This window comes from Salvelinus fontinalis, chromosome 38 (genome assembly GCF_029448725.1).
Source record: "Salvelinus fontinalis isolate EN_2023a chromosome 38, ASM2944872v1, whole genome shotgun sequence".
Taxonomy (NCBI): Eukaryota; Metazoa; Chordata; class Actinopteri; order Salmoniformes; family Salmonidae; genus Salvelinus; species Salvelinus fontinalis.
The window spans coordinates 352,430-372,782 of record NC_074702.1 but is presented as its reverse complement, the minus strand read 5'-3'; the positions used below and the strand labels follow the sequence as shown (position 1 = coordinate 372,782).

At 44.4% G+C, this 20,353-nt stretch overlaps 1 protein-coding gene across 12 annotated transcripts in view; it reads left to right on the top strand.

Annotated features, from left to right (window-relative positions):
* Positions 1-20,353, top strand: part of hdac9b (histone deacetylase 9b) — a 214,233-nt gene that overhangs the window by 135,395 nt on the left and 58,485 nt on the right. For 5 of the 12 annotated variants that reach the window (XM_055904132.1, XM_055904134.1, XM_055904131.1 and 2 more), the window contains 4 exons: positions 12,246-12,481; positions 16,777-16,947; positions 18,903-19,033; positions 19,745-19,866. In XM_055904132.1, the coding sequence (XP_055760107.1) occupies positions 12,246-12,481; positions 16,777-16,947; positions 18,903-19,033; positions 19,745-19,866 (660 nt within the window). The remainder of the gene's footprint in view (positions 1-12,245; positions 12,482-16,776; positions 16,948-18,902; positions 19,034-19,744; positions 19,867-20,353) is intronic. The other 7 variants (XM_055904143.1, XM_055904142.1, XM_055904136.1 and 4 more) reach the window with 3 other exon arrangements.

The following is a 20,353-nucleotide window of genomic DNA, read 5'->3' as shown; positions in this document are numbered from 1 at the left end:
AGCCGTAGTTACTGCTGCTTCCGTGTTCTCCTCCTTTGCCTTTGCTGGTATTTGGAGTGCATCAACAGTAGATTTCAGTTTCACGTAGAACATTTGACATAGTCTTTTCTGAATCCTAAACTTAGCCGTAAGCAGCCACAGATAGAACCAGATAGACATTGGTCTATTTTAATGTTGGTGTATGATGCTGGTTAATTCAAAACAGACACGATGATAATATCTCGGGCAAAGATCTGCCTTCTTTACTATGTGTTCTGTTTAACAGGGTGCTGTGTCTCTGTACAGTGTCTGCACTTGACCTGAACAACAGATGGCTTATGTTGATAAGGAGTAGCTTAAAACTATGGACTTGGCCTAGTTTGAAAAAAAAAAATCTACTTACAAAATAGTTTTTCCGCTGACTTAAAATGTTGCATCTTACAATGTAACTATAACTTTGGTCAAATTAACTTTCTAAATGGACGTTACTTACGATTTGAAGGTGGCTGGGGTTACATACCTTTTTGTAACAACTATCATTTTTTAAATGGAAGAATCTGCATTGGAGAGTAAACCTTGTATTCTCATTCCCTATTCCCTACATACAGTTGAAGTCAGAAGTTTACATACACCTTAGCCAAATACATTTAAACTCAGTTTTTCACAATTCCTGACATTTAATCATAGTAAAAATTCCCTGTCTTAGGTCAGTTAGGAGCACCACTTTATTTTAAGAATGTCAAATGTCAGAATAATAGTAGAGAGAATGATTTATTTCAGCTTTTATTTATTTTATCACATTCCCAGTGGGTCAGAGGTTTACATACACTCAGTTAGTATTCGGTAGCATTGCATTTAAATTGTTTAACTTGGGTCAAATGTTTCCTCCTGACAGAGCTGGTGTAACTGAGTCAGGTTTGTACGCCTCCTTGCTCACACACGCTTTTTCAGTTCTGCCCACAAATTTTCTATGGTATTGAGGTCAGGGCTTTGTGATGGCCACTCCAATACCTTGACTTTGTTGTCCTTAAGCCATTTTGCCACAACTTTGGAAGTATGCTTGGGGTCATTGTCCATTTGGAAGCCCCATTTGCGAACAAGCTTTCACTTCCTGACTGATGTCTTGAAATGTTGCTTCAATATATCCACCTAATTTTCTTTCCTCATGATGCCATCTATTTTGTGAAGTTCACCAGTCCCTCCTGCAGCAAAGCACCCCCACAACATGATGCTGCCACCTCCGTGCTTCACGGTTGGGATAGTGTTCTTCGGCTAGCAAGCTTCCCCTTTTTTCCTCCAAACATAGCGATGGTCATTATGTCCAAACAGTTCTATTTTTGTTTCATCAGACCAGAGGACATTTCTCCAAAAAGTATGATCTTTGTCCCCATGTGCAGTTGCAAACCGTAGTCTGGCTTTTTTCTGGCGGTTTTGGAGCAATGGCATCTTCCTTGCTGAGCGGCCTTTCAGGTTATGTTGATATAGGACTCGTTTTACTGTGGGACTCGTTTTACTCCTATAGATACTTTTGTACCTGTTTCCTCCAGCATCTTCACAAGGTCCTTTGCTGTTGTTCTGGGATTGATTTGCGCTTTTCGCACCAAAGTAAGTTCATCTTTAAAAGACAGAAGACAAATCAATCCCTTCCTGAGAGGTATGACGGCTGCGTGGTCCCATGGTGTTTATACTTGCGTACTATTGTTTGTACAGATGAACGTGGTACCTTCAGGCGTATGGATTTGTTGAGGTCTACAATTTTTTCCCGAGGTCTTGGCTGATTTCTTTTGATTCTCTTATGATGTCAAGCAAAGAGGCACTGAGTTTGAAGGTAGGCCTTGAAATACATCCACAGGTACACCTCCAATTGACTCAAATGATGTCAATTAGCCTATCAGAAGCTTCTAAAGCCATGACATAATTTTCTGGAATTTTCCAAGCTGTTTAAAGGCACAGTCAACTTAGTGTTTGTAAACTTCTGACCCACTGGAATTGTGATACAGTGAAGTGAAGTGAAAGTATCTGTCTGTAAACAATTGTTGGAAAAATGACTTGTGTCATGGACAAAGTAGATGTCCTAACCGACTTGCCAAAACTATAGTTTGTTAACAAGAAATGTGTGGAGTGGTTGAAAAACGAGTTTTAATGACTCCAACCTGTATGTAAACTTATGACTTCAACTGTATATATAGTGCCCTACTTTGGAACAGGGTCGATATGGCTCTGGTCAAAAGTAGTGCACTAAATAGGGGATAAGGTCATAGGTGTCCTTTTTCCTCACCTCTTAGAGCTTGGACCCTTACGAAAAAACACATTAATTTCACTTGAAGTGTTCCAGAAACACATGTTTTTATGTGATCACTTGTGATCTTATGTGAAGTTAATGTGATAACATGTGAAAACATGTAAATCAACATGTGATAACCATTTCTTCATGTGAAATCAAATGTTTTTTCTGTAAGGGGAGGAGTCATATCGCTGTGTTGTGCTTTATGATTCTGCTGGAACCTCGTTAGGTTGGGAGCAACAATGTTGTGCTGTATGATTCTGATGGAGTCACAGAGCTGTGCTGTATGATTCTGATGGAGTCACAGAGCTGTGCTGTATGATTCTGATGGAGTCACAGAGCTGTGCTGTATGATTCTGATGGAGTCACAGAGCTGTGCTGTATGATTCTGATGGAGTCACAGAGCTGTGCTGTATGATTCTGATGGAGTCACAGAGCTGTGCTGTATGATTCTGATGGAGTCACAGAGCTGTGCTGTATGATTCTGATGGAATCACAGAGCTGTGCTGTATGATTCTGATGGAGTCACAGAGCTGTGCTGTATGATTCTGATGGAGTCACAGAGCTGTGCTGTATGATTCTGATGGAGTCACAGAGCTGTGCTGTATGATTCTGATGGAGTCACAGAGCTGTGCTGTATGATTCTGATGGAGTCACAGAGCTGTGCTGTATGATTCTGATGGAGTCACAGAGCTGTGCTGTATGATTCTGATGGAGTCACAGAGCTGTGCTGTATGATTCTGATGGAGTCACAGAGCTGTGCTGTATGATTCTGATGGAGTCACAGAGCTGTGCTGTATGATTCTGATGGAGTCACAGAGCTGTGCTGTATGATTCTGATGGAGTCACAGAGCTGTGCTGTATGATTCTGATGGAGTCACAGAGCTGTGCTGTATGATTCTGATGGAGTCACAGAGCTGTGCTGTATGATTCTGATGGAGTCACAGAGCTGTGCTGTATGATTCTGATGGAGTCACAGAGCTGTGCTGTATGATTCTGATGGAGTCACAGAGCTGTGCTGTATGATTCTGATGGAGTCACAGAGCTGTGCTGTATGATTCTGATGGAATCACAGAGCTGTGCTGTATGATTCTGATGGAGTCACAGAGCTGTGCTGTATGATTCTGATGGAGTCACAGAGCTGTGCTGTATGATTCTGATGGAGTCACAGAGCTGTGCTGTATGATTCTGATGGAGTCACAGAGCTGTGCTGTATGATTCTGATGGAGTCACAGAGCTGTGCTGTATGATTCTGATGGAGTCACAGAGCTGTGCTGTATGATTCTGATGGAATCACAGAGCTATGCTGTATGATTCTGATGGAGTCACAGAGCTGTGCTGTATGATTCTGATGGAGTCACAGAGCTGTGCTGTATGATTCTGATGGAGTCACAGAGCTGTGCTGTATGATTCTGATGGAGTCACAGAGCTGTGCTGTATGATTCTGATAGAGCCTCCAGATCAAAGTGGAGCGTCTTATTAATACCCGTCACAGTGAGGGTAGGGAATGAAATATGAAATGAATAAGACATCACAGTGCTGGGTTCTCCCTCAGCCAGCCAGCAGGTGTTTTTCAGGCTATATTTAATACCATTAGAGAAGCAGCAGCGCCGTACCGCCAGGGCCCTTTCTGTCTGTCTGACTCACTGCCGTACGCAGCCCTTTCATCGGTTCACAGGTTCACCGCTGCGCCTGGAACACCTCCGGTGCTGCTACAAAATAGTATTTTGTCAAGTACTTACCACTAAGATTAATATTCCCTGTCACTAGAGGAAGGCTGTGTGCTACAGGTGCTGGGCTGCTCTTTGACAGGAGTTCCTCTGTTATTTAAAATGAGCTGTTTTTAGAACACAGAGGAGAGAGAGAGAGAGAGAGAGAGAGAGAGAGAGAGAGAGAGAGAGAGAGAGAGAGAGAGAGAGAGAGAGAGAGATGAAGTACAGCACAGCCTTGGGGGATTCCCCTTTGCTCTCTTCACTCTCTGAATGTGACAAAGAAATGAGAAAACCCCTAGTATCAAGTAAACAAAACACAGACTGGGAGGATAAGGAAATATGGTGATTATATCTGTGATTCCATTCATGTACTTTCTCAATGCAATCATTATTATTTAAAAAAATTCATATATGTGTTTGTGGCATGATGTGTGTACGTATTTATTTATTTTTTCTCCCAATGTATCAACTCTAGGATTCCATAGCGATAACAGTCTAAATAGGATGATGGTAGCCTACCTACCCCAGCCCCAGTGTCACACAGCAACTGTAGCTAGGATAGGAAGGATGAGACAAGGAAACAACACGCAACAAGACTCGATATCTATTCTGCAGGAAGGAGGGACATTATTATGTCGCCTGCCGCCGCCTGCAAACGTTACCATGGCAGCCAGTTAGGGTGGTAGTGGTGGTGGAAAGGGTGTGGGGTTGTCAGAGCTCAGGATTGCGGCACTTGCTTTAATGTTTCTATTTATAATCATTTATAACGACAGCGCCGCCCGCCCGCCGCCTGCTGCACCACACAGAGGGGCTGGTTGGACGGTGTAATGAAAAACTGGCTGCACCGCCACCACCAAGCAGAGGAAAGACAATATGTTTCACATGATCAGTGAACACTATAACAGCGAAGGTATGTTGTTAATGGACAACTGGGCTAATGGAGACTTGTTCTGGTACGGCTCAACTCTGACCAACTTGGGATTTGACATGTTATGGGTTTTACATGTGCAGCACGAGTGAGGAACGCTTAGGGTGCGTCCCAAATGGCACCCTATTCCATATATAGTGCACTACTTTTGACCAGAACTCTATGTGGGGAATAGGGTGTCATTTGGGATGCACAGATTCCCATAGTGTAAACAGGTACAGTGAACGCTGTCAGGATTCTCACAACAGGTGCTGCCTGAAACACTGCCTGTATTTGTTCTCCTAAATGTGACCCTTGAGAAGATTACGGCAGTGAATGCACCCGATAAATCTCCCCTCAGCCTTTGGCATTTTAAGTAGGTTAGAATATTTTCTTTCAGGCTAAAAATGGAATAGACATGTATAAGGCCTGTACAGTGTGTACTCTTCTCACAATGTGACTGATGCCATGACAAGAATAGAACTAGAATATTCTCCAAGAGTTGGAAAAAAGCTAAATGTAGCAGTGAACAAAATGTCCTGTCACCAGAGAACAGTAGTTACTATCTGGTATTATGAGACATGGGTTGCTTTGCTGTTCTCCATAACCTCATATGACAGGAGGAGAGATACAGTGATACAGTAACCTGGGTTTAACCATCCTCTCCTCTGGGACAGAGAGATGGACTAGCCTTGTCCTCTATGGTGTAAATGAGAGGAGGAGAGATACAGTAACCTGGGTTTAACCATCCTCTCCTCTGGGACAGAGAGATGGACTAGCCTTGTCCTCTATGGTGTAAATGAGAGGAGGAGAGATACAGTAACCTGGGTTTAACCATCCTCTCCTCTGGGGCAGAGAGATGGACTAGCCTTGTCCTCTATGGTGTAAATGAGAGGAGGAGAGATACAGTAACCTGGGTTTAACCATCCTCTCCTCTGGGACAGAGAGATGGACTAGCCTTGTCCTCTATGGTGTAAATGAGAGGAGGAGAGATACAGTAACCTGGGTTTAACCATCCTCTCCTCTGGGACAGAGAGATGGACTAGCCTTGTCCTCTATGGTGTAAATGAGAGGAGGAGAGATACAGTAACCTGGGTTTAACCATCCTCTCCTCTGGGGCAGAGAGATGGACTAGCCTTGTCCTCTATGGTGTAAATGAGAGGAGGAGAGATACAGTGATACAGTAACCTGGGTTTAACCATCCTCTCCTCTGGGATAGAGAGATGGACTAGCCTTGTCCTCTATGGTGTAAATGAGAGGAGGAGAGATACAGTGATACAGTAACCTGGGTTTAACCATCCTCTCCTCTGGGGCAGAGAGATGGACTAGCCTTGTCCTCTATGGTGTAAATGAGAGGAGGAGACATACAGTAACCTGGGTTTAACCATCCTCTCCTCTGGGACAGAGAGATGGACTAGCCTTGTCCTCTATGGTGTAAATGAGAGGAGGAGAGATACAGTAACCTGGGTTTAACCATCCTCTCCTCTGGGACAGAGAGATGGACTAGCCTTGTCCTCTATGGTGTCAATGAGAGGAGGAGAGATACAGTAACCTGGGTTTAACCATCCTCTCCTCTGGGACAGAGAGATGGACTAGCCTTGTCCTCTATGGTGTAAATGAGAGGAGGAGAGCTACAGTGATACAGTAACCTGGGTTTAACCATCCTCTCCTCTGGGGCAGAGAGATGGACTAGCCTTGTCCTCTATGGTGTAAATGAGAGGAGGAGAGATACAGTAACCTGGGTTTAACCATCCTCTCCTCTGGGGCAGAGAGATGGACTAGCCTTGTCCTCTATGGTGTAAATGAGAGGAGGAGAGATACAGTGATACAGTAACCTGGGTTTAACCATCCTCTCCTCTGGGGCAGAGAGATGGACTAGCCTCGTCCTCTATGGTGTAAATGAGAGGAGGAGAGATACAGTGATACAGTAACCTGGGTTTAACCATCCTCTCCTCTGGGACAGAGAGATGGACTAGCCTTGTCCTCTATGGTGTAAATGAGAGGAGGAGAGATACAGTGATACAGTAACCTGGGTTTAATCATCCTCTCCTCTGGGGCAGAGAGATGGACTAGCCTTGTCCTCTATGGTGTAAATGAGAGGAGGAGACATACAGTGAGACAGTAACCTGTGTTTAACCATCCTCTCCTCTGGGACAGAGAGATGGACTAGCCTTGTCCTCTATGGTGTAAATGAGAGGAGGAGAGATACAGTAATACAGTAACCTGGGTTTAACGATCCTCTCCTCTGGGACAGAGAGATGGACTAGCCTTGTCCTCTATGGTGTAAATGAGAGGAGGAGAGATACAGTGATACAGTAACCTGGGTTTAACCATCCTCTCCTCTGGGACAGAGAGATGGACTAGCCTTGTCCTCTATGGTGTAAATGAGAGGAGGAGAGATACAGTAACCTGGGTTTAACCATCCTCTCCTCTGGGGCAGAGAGATGGACTAGCCTTGTCCTCTATGGTGTAAATGAGAGGAGGAGAGATACAGTGATACAGTAACCTGGGTTTAACCATCCTCTCCTCTGGGATAGAGAGATGGACTAGCCTTGTCCTCTATGGTGTAAATGAGAGGAGGAGAGATACAGTGATACAGTAACCTGGGTTTAACCATCCTCTCCTCTGGGGTAGAGAGATGGACTAGCCTTGTCCTCTATGGTGTAAATTAGAGGAGGAGAGATACAGTAACCTGGGTTTAACCATCCTCTCCTCTGGGGCAGAGAGATGGACTAGCCTTGTCCTCTATGGTGTAAATGAGAGGAGGAGAGATACAGTGATACAGTAACCTGGGTTTAACCATCCTCTCCTCTGGGACAGAGAGATGGACTAGCCTTGTCCTCTATGGTGTAAATGAGAGGAGGAGAGATACAGTGATACAGTAACCTGGGTTTAACCATCCTCTCCTCTGGGACAGAGAGATGGACTAGCCTTGTCTTCTATGGTGTAAATGAGAGGAGGAGAGATACAGTAACCTGGGTTTAACCATCCTCTCCTCTGGGACAGAGAGATGGACTAGCCTTGTCCTCTATGGTGTAAATGAGAGGAGGAGAGATACAGTGATACAGTAACCTGGGTTTAACCATCCTCTCCTCTGGGACAGAGAGATGGAATAGCCTTGTCCTCTATGGTGTAAATGAGAGGAGGAGAGATACAGTAACCTGGGTTTAACCATCCTCTCCTCTGGGACAGAGAGATGGAATAGCCTTGTCCTCTATGGTGTAAATGAGAGGAGGAGAGATACAGTAACCTGGGTTTAACCATCCTCTCCTCTGGGACAGAGAGATGGACTAGCCTTGTCCTCTATGGTGTAAATGAGAGGAGGAGAGATACAGTGATACAGTAACCTGGGGTTAACCATCCTCTCCTCTGGGGCAGAGAGATGGACTAGCCTTGTCCTCTATGGTGTAAATGAGAGGAGGAGAGATACAGTAACCTGGGTTTAACCATCCTCTCCTCTGGGACAGAGAGATGGACTAGCCTTGTCCTCTATGGTGTAAATGAGAGGAGGAGAGATACAGTAACCTGGGTTTAACCATCCTCTCCTCTGGGACAGAGAGATGGACTAGCCTTGTCCTCTATGGTGTAAATGAGAGGAGGAGAGATACAGTAACCTGGGTTTAACCATCCTCTCCTCTGGGACAGAGAGATGGACTAGCCTTGTCCTCTATGGTGTAAATGAGAGGAGGAGAGATACAGTAACCTGGGTTTAACCATCCTCTCCTCTGGGACAGAGAGATGGACTAGCCTTGTCCTCTATGGTGTAAATGAGAGGAGGAGAGATACAGTGATACAGTAACCTGGGTTTAACCATCCTCTCCTCTGGGACAGAGAGATGGACTAGCCTTGTCCTCTATGGTGTAAATGAGAAGAGGAGAGATACAGTGATACAGTAACCTGGGTTTAACCATCCTCTCCTCTGGGACAGAGAGATGGACTAGCCTTGTCCTCTATGGTGTAAATGAGAGGAGGAGAGATACAGTAACCTGGGTTTAACCATCCTCTCCTCTGGGGCAGAGATTTTTTTTTTTGACATACCAATTAGGATCTGGCAAAAATTTATTGAATCAGTTATAGAACCCATTGCCCTTTATGGTTGTGAGGTCTGGGGTCCGCTCACCATCCAAGAATTCACAAAATGGGCCAAACACCAAATTGAGACTCTCAAAAATATATTTTGTGTACAACGTAAAAATACCAAATAATGCATGCAGAGCAGAATTAGGCCAATACCCGCTAATTATCAAAATCCTGAAAAGAACCGTTAAATTCTACAACCACCTAAAAGGAAGCGATTCCCAAACCTTCCATAGCAAAGCCATCCCCTACAGAGAGATGAACCTGGAGAAGAGTCCCCTAAGCAAGCTGGTCCTGGGGCTCTGTTCACAAATACAAAAACAGACCCCACAGAGCACCAGGACAGCAACACATTAGACCCAACCAAATCATGAGAAAACAAAAAGATAATTACTTGACACATTGGAAAGAATTCACAAAAAAATTTAGCAAACTAGAATGCTATTTGGCCCTAAACAGAGAGTACACCGTGGCAGAATACCTGACCACTGAGACTGACCCAAACTTAAGGAAAGCTTTGACTTTGTACAGACTCAGTGAGCATAGCCTTGCTATTGAGAAAGGCCACCGAAGGCAGACATGGCTCTCAAGAGAAGACAGGCTATGTGCACACTGCCCACAAAATGAGGTGGAAACTGAGCTGCACTTCCCAACCTCCTGCCCAATGTATGACCATATTAGAGAGACATATTTCCCTCAGATTACACAGATCCACAAAGCATTTGAAAACAAACCTAGTTTTGATAAACTCCCATATTTATTGGGTGAAATACCACAGTGTCCATCACAGCAGCAAGATTTGTGACCTGTTGCCACAAGAAAAGGGAACCAGCGAAGAACAAACACATGTAAATACAACACATATTTATGTGTATTATTGTCCCTTTTGTACTTGAACTATTTGCACATAATGTGACATTTGTAATGTTTTTATTATTTTTGAACTTTTGGAGTGTAATGTGTACTGTTCATTTTTATTTCAATTTTGTTTATTATCTAATTCACTTGTTTTGGCAATGTTAATATATGTTTTTCCCATGCCAATAAAGCCCTTAAATTGAAATTGAATTGAATAGAGAGAGAGAGAGAGAGAGAGAGAGAGAGAGAGAGAGAGAGAGAGAGAGAGAGAGAGAGAAAGAGAGAGAGAGAGAGAGAGAAAGAGAGAGAGAGAGAGAGAGAGAGAGAAAGAGAAAGAGAGAGAGAGAGAGAGAGAGAGAGAGAGAAAGAGAGAGAGAGAGAGAGAGAAAGAGAGAGAGAGAAAGAGAGAGAGAGAGAGAGAGAGAAACACCAAAACAAGAAGATACAAACACAGAGTCCTCACAAACATTTTTATTTTGTTAATAATTAAAACGTTAAATTGGAAACCAGAGATGTCTTCTGGTTAATGATGCAGAGTGGAGGGAGTCAAGAGGGAGCACATCACCTAAACAGATGGTTTATTTATTTATGGAGCCGTGAACAGACAGGATTTGTATGTAAATACTTGAAATAACTACTGAGACATGTCGTGCCAAGGGTCCATTGAGTCTTTGTGCTGTTGCCCTAAGTGGGCTCCCTGAAGACTTGAAGGCTTTGTGTCAGGAAGTGATCTGCTGTTTGTTTATAGAAACTAATATAATTGTGGCTTTTTGAGGATGACACGAGAAGAGGAGACGCAGGAAGGGGGAGAAGAGGAGAGGCAGGGAGGAGGGGAGGCAGAGCGGCAGGGAGGAGGAGAGTGAGAGGTAGGGAGGAGGAGAGACAGAGAGGCAGGGAGGAGGAGAGAGGTAGGGAGGAGGAGAGACGGAGAGGCAGGGAGGAGGAGAGACGGCGAGGCAGGGAGGAGGAGAGAGGTAGGGAGGAGGAGAGACGGAGAGGCAGGGAGGAGGAGAGACAGAGACGTAGGGAGGAGGAGAGGCAGGGAGGAGGAGAGACAGAGAGGTAGAGAGGAGGAGAGGCAGGGAGGAGGAGAGACAGAGGCAGGGAGGAGGAGAGACAGAGAGGCAGGGAGGAGGAGAGACACAGATAGGCAGGGAGGAGGAGAGTCAGAGAGGCAGGGAGGAGGAGAGACAGAGAGGCAGGGAGGAGGAGAGACAGCGAGGCAGGGAGGAGGAGAGTCAGAGAGGCAGGGAGGAGGAGAGAGAGACAGAGAGGCAGGGAGGAGGAGAGACAGAGAGGCAGGGAGGAGGAGAGGCAGGGAGGAGGAGAGACAGATAGGCAGGGAGGTGGAGAGACAGAGAGGCAGGGAGGAGGAGAGACAGAGAGGCAGGGAGGAGGAGAGACAGAGAGACAGAGAGGCAGGGAGGAGGAGAGACAGAGAGGCAGGGGGGAGGAGAGACAGAGAGACAGAGAGGCAGGGAGGAGGAGAGGCAGGGAGGAGGAGAGACAGATAGGCAGGGAGGAGGAGAGACAGATAGGCAGGGAGGAGGAGAGTCAGATAGGCAGGGAGGAGGAGAGACAGAGAGGCAGGGAGGAGGAGAGACAGAGAGGCAGGGAGGAGGAGAGACAGAGAGGCAGGGAGGAGGAGAGACAGAGAGGCAGGGAGGAGGAGAGACAGAGAGGCAGGGAGGAGGAGAGACAGATAGGCAGGGAGGAGGAGAGGCAGGGAGGAGGAGAGACAGAGAGGCAGGGAGGAGGAGAGACAGAGAGGCAGGGAGGAGGAGAGACAGAGAGGCAGGGAGGAGGAGAGACAGAGAGGCAGGGAGGAGGAGAGACAGAGAGGAGAGACAGAGAGGCAGGGAGGAGGAGAGACAGAGAGGCAGGGAGAAGGAGAGACAGAGAGGTAGAGAGGAGGAGAGACAGAGAGACTGAGAGACAGAGAGGCAGGGAGGAGGAGAGAGGTAGGGAGGAGGAGAGACAGAGAGGCAGGGAGGAGGAGAGAGGTAGGGAGGAGGAGAGACAGAGAGGCAGTGAGGAGGAGAGACAGAGAGACAGAGAGAAGTTCCTGTCTTTGGTTCCTGTCTCTCTCTCTTTTTTCTTTTGGCACTGTGCCCATAAGCTGTCTTTCCCTTCGAAGCTTCTCCTCTTTCTTCTGCTGAAAACACCATGCACTTTGTATAGGTACTCATGTAATGCAAAGTACAGTTTGTTCTCTGCAACGGGACTGTTAAGTAACTCAGTGGTAACTCACTAAGACTAATGTAGGTATGTTTATGAATATGAATATAATATAGGAAAATATTGTGCTCATAGTTCATATTCTCTCTCGCTCTCTTTCCCTCCTTCCCTCCCTCCCTCTCTCCCTCCCTCCCTCCCTCCCTCCCTCCCTCCCTCTCTCCCTCCCTCCCTCCCTCCCTCCCTCTCCCAGTGGACATTAAGCCAGAGGTACTTTTGGACCCCGTGTCTCCGTTGGACCTGCGTACAGACCTGAGGATGCTGGGGCCTGGCTCGGACCCGGGAATGTGGGAGCGTCAGTTGCAGCAGGAGCTGCTCCTCATCCAGAAACAGCAGCAGGTCCAGAAACAGCTGCTGATCAGCGAGTTCCAGAAGCAGCATGAGAATCTGACCCGCCAGCACCAGGCCCAGCTCCAGGAGCACCTCAAGGTCAGGACTACAACATCAACTACAGTATAGTATAGTAACAAGTAACAGTAGTATAGTATAGCACAGTATAGTCTAGCATAGCATAGTATAGTACAGCAACAGTAGTATAGTATGGCACAGTATAGCATAGCATAGCGTAGTATGGTATTGAATGGTATAGTATGGTACAGCAACGGTAGAATAGTATAGTGACCGTAGTATAGTATAGTGCAGTATAGTATAGCATATCATAGCATAGCATTGTATAGTATAGTACAGCAACAGTAGTATAGTATATTATAGCAACAGTAGTACTGTATAGTATAGTACAGTATAGTATAGTATAGTATAGAACCTGACACACCAGCACCAGGCCTAGCACCAGGAGCAAATCAAAGTCGGAATCCCTCACAGTTAAACAGAACAACAGTTTACAAACAGTAGTATAGCGTAGTCAGAGTATAGTAACAGTATAATAGTATAGTCATAACATAGTATAGTATAGAAATAGTATAGTAATAATATAGTCTACTATAGTAATGGTATAGTAATAATAGAGTATATTATAGTGCTAGTAGGATAGTATATTATAGTAATAGTATAGTAATATTATAGTAATAGTATAGTATATTATGGTAATAGTACAGACATAATATAGGAATCGTATGGCAATAGTATAGTAATAGTATATAAATAGCATAGTAATAGTATAGAATTAGGACAGTAACGGTATAGCAATAGTGCAGTATTAGTATAGAAATAGTATAGTAATAGTATAGCAAGTTTAGCATAGTATCGTTAGTAGTATAGTGATATTAGCACATTATAGTAATAGTATAGTGATAATATAGTAACATTAGCATAGTACAGTAGTAGTATATAATTGGTGCTGTAACAGTATAGTGATATTAGCATAGTATAGCAATATAATATAAATAGTATGGTGCTGTAACAGTATAGTAATGGTATAGTAATACTATTGCATAGTAATATTGTAGAGATAGTAATAGTATAGTATAGTAGTAGTATACAGTAGTATAGTAACTATAGTGCAATCGTGATATTATAGCAATAGTAATAGTAATATTAGCATGGTATAGTAATGGTATAGTATAGTAATATTATAGTAATAGCAATAATATTGTATAGTATAGTATAGGAATAATATAGCATAGTATAGTAATAGTGAATATATAGTAGTTCATAATTCTTGTGTGTGAAAGTGGTCCTATATCTTTGATGCAAGGTTGCTAGAGTATAGGCTATGCTAGGAGAAAAACAGTCACCGATACTCACTGGAAACACTGCTTCAAGATGCAGTGCATTCGGAAAGTATTCAGACCCCTTTTTCCACATTTTATTACTTTACACCCTTATTCTAAAATTGATTAAATTAATTAGCATCAATCTACACACAATATCCCATAATGACAAGGCTAAAACAGGTTATTACCTTATTTACATAAGTATTCAGACCTTTTGCTATGAGACTCGAAGTTGAGCTTGGGTGCATCCTGTTTCCATTGGTCATCCTTGAGGTGTTTCTACAACTTGATTGGAGTTCACCTGTTGTCACGTTCCTGACCTGTTTTCCCTTGTTTTTGTATTTGTTTAGTATGGTCAGGGCGTGAGTTGGGGTGGGCATTCTATGTTATGTGTTTCTATGTTGGGTTCAATGTATTAGCCTGATATGGTTCTCAATTAGGGGCAGGTGTTTTACGTTTCCTCTGATTGAGAACCATATTAAGGTAGGCTGTTCACACTGTTTGTTTGTGGGTGATTGTTCCTGTGTCAGTGTTTGTGCCACACGGGACTGTTTTGTTTGTTAGTTTCTTCCTGTTCGTGCGTTCTTTGTTGTCTGTAAGTTCTCATGTTCAGGTTTGTTTACGTCGTTTATTGTTTTGTAGTTTGTTAAGAGTTTTTCCGTCTTCTTCTAAATAAATCATCATGTATTCTACCCAAGCTGCGTTTTGGTCCGATCCATGCTCCTCCTCAGACAAGGAGGAGAACGAACGTTACACCTGTGGTAATTTCAATTGACTGGACATCATTTGGAAAGGCACACACCTGTCTATATAAGGTCCCACAGTTGACAGTGCATGTCAGAACAAAAACCAAGCCATGGGGTCGAAGGAATTGTCCGTAGAGCTCCGAGACAGGATTGTGTCAAGGCACAGATCTGGAGCAGGGTACCAAAGAATGTCTGCAGCATTGAAGGTCCCCAAGAACACAGTGGCCTCCATGGAATTAAATGGAAGAAGTTTGGAACTAGGGCTGGGCGATATGGCCAAAATCTCATATCCCGATATAAGTCATTTCATATCCCGATAACGATACATATCACGATATAGTACATTTTTGCTAAATTCAATGAATAAATAGTTGATATAAAATGACCACATGTAAAGGCCTATTTCTTATTACATTTAGAATTAAACTCAACAAATAAAGGTACTTACTCATATTTGATTATTTCTCCTTTTACTTATAACCTTTGTGCAAATTTTCAATTGAGCATGTAACAAATATAAAATATGAATGTATAAAATCTAAAAAGGTAAATAGAAAACACCTCAACTATAGTTGCAAACAAAATAAATACAGGCCTAAAATATATATATATTTTGGGGGGCTTGCCTGTTTTGCATGTTATTTTGGCATTAATACATGTCACATATCAGTTTGCATTTGGTACCTTGGGTCAAGTGTTAGCACCAACTCATGAAACCCTTGTTTCTGGACCGTGTAAATTGGGGCCATGTCTTTGCAGATGTAAGTTGTAACGGCAGCTGTTATCTCCTTCCATCTTCGTGATTCTTTGCCATATGGTGTGCCGCGTTCACTCTCCTCCATGTTTGTTTGTGTTTCAAAGAGTGTGATTTACGACACAACAAAATAAACGATAGAGCTTGAAATGAAACGATAGACGTTTTTCTATCATCATATCGCCCAGCCCTATTTGGAACCACCAAGACTCTTCCTAGAGCTGGCCGCTTGGCCAAACTGAGCTATCGGGGCCTTGGTCAGGGAGGTGACCAAGAATCCGATGTTCACTCTGACAGCGCCAGAGTTCCTCTGTGGAGATGGAAGAATCTTCCAGAAGGACAACCATCTCTGCAGCACTCCACCAATCAGGCCTTTATGGTAGAGTGGCCAGAAGGAAGCCCCTCCTCAGTTAAAGGCACATGGCAGTCTGCTTGGAGTTTGCCAAATGGCACCTAAAGACTCTCAGACCATGAGAAACAAGATTCTCTGGTCTGATGAAAACAAGATTGAACTCTTTGGCCTGAATTCAAAGCGTCATGTCTGGAGGAAACCTGGCACCATTCCTACGGTGAAGCATGTTGGTGGCAGCATCATGCTGTGGGAATGTTTTTCAGTGGCAGGGACTGGGAGACTAGTCAGGATCGAGGGAAAGATGAACGGAGCAAACTACAGAGAGATGAAAGCCTGCTCCAGAGCGCTCAGGACCTCAGACTGGGGCGAAGGTTCACCTTCCAACAGGACAACGACCCTAAGCACACAGCCAAGACAACGCAGGAGTGGCTTCGGGACAAGTCTCTGAATGTCCTTGAGTGGTCCAACCAGAGCCTGAACTTGAACCCGATCGAACATCTCTGGAGAGACCTGAAAATAGCTGTGCAGCGACGCTCCCCATCCAACCTGACAGAGCTTGAGAGGATCTGCAGAGAAGAATGAGAGAAACTCCCAAAATAGAGGCGTTTGTAGAGTCATAACCAAGAAGACGCAATGCTGTAATTACTGCCAAAGGTGCTTCATCAAAGTACTGAGTAAAGGGTCTGGATACTTATGTAAATGTTATATTTCCGTTTTTAAATTTTTAATACATTTCCCAAAAATTTGAAAAACCTGTTTTTGCTTTGTCATTATGGGGTATTGTGTGTAGATTGATGAGGGGGAAAAAACAAATCAATTTTAGAATAAGGCTGTGATGTAACAAAATGTGGAAAAAGTCAAGGGGTCTGAATATTTTCCGAATGCACTGTAAATACTTCAATATGATCTAGTTATTTTCAGTACAGGTTTCCCCCTTTTTATCAGGACTACACTACACAGCACCTTCACCACTATAGTTTGTTACTGTATGGCTGGGGTCCATACTGTCTGACTGACTGATTGACTGGGTCTCTCTCTCTCTCTCTCTCTCTCTCTCTCTCTCTCTCTCTCTCTCTCTCTCTCTCTCTCTCTCTCTCTCTCTCTCTCTCTCTCTCTCTCTCTCTCTCTCTCTCTCTCTCTCTCTGTATCTCCCTCTGTCTCTCTCCCTCTCTCTCTTTCTCTCTCTCTCTGTGTGTTAGCTGCAACAGGAGCTGAATGCCATGAAGCAGCAGCAGGAGCTGGTGGAGAAGGAGAGGAGGCAGCAGCTGCAGCAGCAGCAGAGCCAGCAGGAGAAGGAGCAGGAGAGACATCGGAGGGAGCAGCATGTCCTCTGTCTCAGCCTCAGGGGCAAGGAGCGCACCAGAGAGAGTAAGGGCTCACCACCGAGTCCACTCACCACCGCTAACTCTCTGCCCAATCACTGATAACTAACCTACTCCCCAACTCAATTGATACTGCATATATAGATAGATAGATAGATAGATAGAACGATAGAACGATAGAACGATAGAACGATAGAACGATAGAACGATAGAACGATAGAACGATAGAACGATAGATAGATAGATAGATAGATAGATAGATAGATAGATAGATAGATAGATAGATAGATAGATAGATGGATGGATGGATGGATGGATGGATGGATGGATGGATGGATGGATGGATGGATGGATGGATGGATAGATAGATAGATAGATAGATAGATAGATAGATAGATAGATAGATAGATAGATAGATAGATAGATAGATAGAGGGCTTGTGAACAAGATTAACCCGATAACTAACTGCTAATTTACCAACCAAAACCTTGGAGGCAGCTAACTCATCTTGTGTCATTGTGGCTCTTTTATCATAATGGCAATGCTTGTAACAGTGCAAGGCTGTACACTGAGATTAACAACCAATGGGGAAACAAGAATTCAAATTTCCTGTAGCGACTAGTGATGATTAATGAGACACTAGCCAAGGCTGTAGTGACTAGTGATGACTAATGAAACACTAGCCAAGGCTGTAGTGACTAGTGATGACTAATGAAACACTAGCCAAGGCTGTAGTGACTAGTGATGACTAATGAAACACTAGCCAAGGCTGTAGTGACTAGTGATGACTAATGAAACACTAGCCAAGACTGTAGTGACTAGTGATGACTAATGAAACAGTAGCCAAGGCTGTGGCGACTAGTGATGACTAATGAAACACTAGCCAAGGCTGTAGTGACTAGTGATGACTAATGAAACACTAGCCAAGGCTGTAGTGACTCGTGATGACTAATGAAACACTAGCCAAGGCTGTAGTGACTAGTGATGACTAATGAAACACTAGCCAAGGCTGTAGTGACTAGTGATGACTAATGAAACACTAGCCAAGGCTGTAGTGACTAGTGATGACTAATGAAAAACTAGCCAAGGCTGTAGTGACTAGTGATGACTAATGAAACACTAGCCAAGGCTGTAGTGACTAGTGATGACTAATGAAACACTAGCCAAGGCTGTAGTGACTAGTGATGACTAATGAAACACTAGCCAAGGCTGTAGTGACTAGTGATGACTAATGAAACACTAGCCAAGGCTGTAGTGACTAGTGATGACTAATGAAACACTAGCCAAGGCTGTAGTGACTAGTGATGACTAATGAAACACTAGCCAAGGCTGTAGTGACTAGTGATGACTAATGAAACACTAGCCAAGGCTGTGGCTTGGGATTTGTTGTTGCATGTTCTTCCCCCACTAGAGGGAGATGTTCCTACATTAGATGTGGATCCACTCAGAAATATAAATTCTATGATAAATAAAATACCTGATATTTGGTGTGCTAGTTATGGATAGTGTCAAATACTATACAATGTGAGAGTCATATTTCAGAGCAATACAATGTGTGGATGTGATGAAAACATACTATAGAATAGCTAAACCCAGTCTCTAACATTTCAATGCAACACTATGTGTGGATGTGATAACCTACCACAGGAATAGAGTGCTGTATAGATATACCTTTGGTAGACAGTCCTCAATGGCACCCTATACCCTATATAGTGTGATACTTTTTATTTTTTATTTGACAAAAGCAGTGCACTATAAAGTGAATAGTGTGCCATAGGGGACACAATTTCTCTAAGTCTGTACCCCCTGAGCCCCAGGGTGACCCCAATCCCTGTCTCTCTCTAAGTCTGTACCCCCTGAGCCCCAGGGTGACCCCAATCCCTGTCTCTCTCTAAGTCTGTACCCCCTGAGCCCCAGGGTGACCCCAATCCCTGTCTCTCTCTAAGTCTGTACCCCCTGAGCCCCAGGGTGACCCCAATCCCTGTCTCTCTCTGGCTGCTGGTCTCACAGGTGCTGTGGCCAGTAATGAGGTGAAGCAGAAACTCCAAGAGTTTCTGTTGAGTAAATCAAACAAGGACCTGTCCACTGCCGGAGCCACACACACCCTCATCCACCACCCCAAGCTCTGGTACACGTAAGTACCCACTGTAGGGATTCTGTCTGGTAACTTATTCCACTTCTCACTGTAGTGATTCTGTCTAGTAACTTCTTCCACTACTCACTGTTGTGATTCTGTCTAGTAACTTCTTCCACTACTCACTGTTGTGATTCTGTCTAGTAACTTCTTCCACTACTCACTGTTGTGATTCTGTCTAGTAACTTCTTCCACTACTCACTGGTGTGATTCTGTCTGGTAACTTCTCCCACTACTCACTTTTGTGATTCTGTCTGGTAACTTCTTCTACTACTCACTGTTGTGATTCTGTCTGGTAACTTCTTCCACTACTCACTGTAGTGATTCTGTCTAGTAACTTCTTCCACTACTCACTGTTGTGATTCTGTCTAGTAACTTCTTCCACTACTCACTGTAGTGATTCTGTCTGGTAACTTCTTCCACTACTCACTGTTGTGATTCTGTCTGGTAACTTCTTCCACTACTCACTGTAGTGATTCTGTCTAGTAACTTCTTCCACTACTCACTGTTGTGATTCTGTCTAGTAACTTCTTCCACTACTGGAAAAATAAAGCAAGCACACCATTTTTCTTCAGGAAAATGAACTTTTCCAGTTACTATTTATCATTCAAAATGATGTATATATATGTATATATATATCACTGTTTGCACTTGACAAGAAGAAATAAACCAAGATTTGTGAGGTGTTGTCGCTGTGTGTTCTGTGTCCAGGTCCTCCCACCACACGTCTCTGGACCAGAGTTCTTCTCCTCTGGGAGGCATGTCTCCTGTCTGCCACTACACACTCCCCTCCCCTCAGGACGGACAGGACGACTTCCCACTGAGGAAAACAGGTACGGCCACACACTCCCCTCCGCTCAGGACGGACAGGACGACTTCCCACTGAGGAAAACAAGTACGGCCACACACTCCCCTCCGCTCAGGACGGACAGGACGACTTCCCACTGAGGAAAACAGGTACGGCCACACACTCCCCTCCGCTCAGGACGGACAGGACGACTTCCCACTGAGGAAAACAGGTACGGCCACACACTCCCCTCCGCTCAGGACGGACAGGACGACTTCCCACTGAGGAAAACAGGTACGGCCACACACTCCCCTCCGCTCAGGACGGACAGGACGACTTCCCACTGAGGAAAACAGGTACGGCCACACACTCCCCTCCGCTCAGGACGGACAGGACGACTTCCCACTGAGGAAAACAGGTACGGCCACACACTCCCCTCCGCTCAGGACGGACAGGACGACTTCCCACTGAGGAAAACAGGTACGGCCACACACTCCCCTCCGCTCAGGACGGACAGGACGACTTCCCACTGA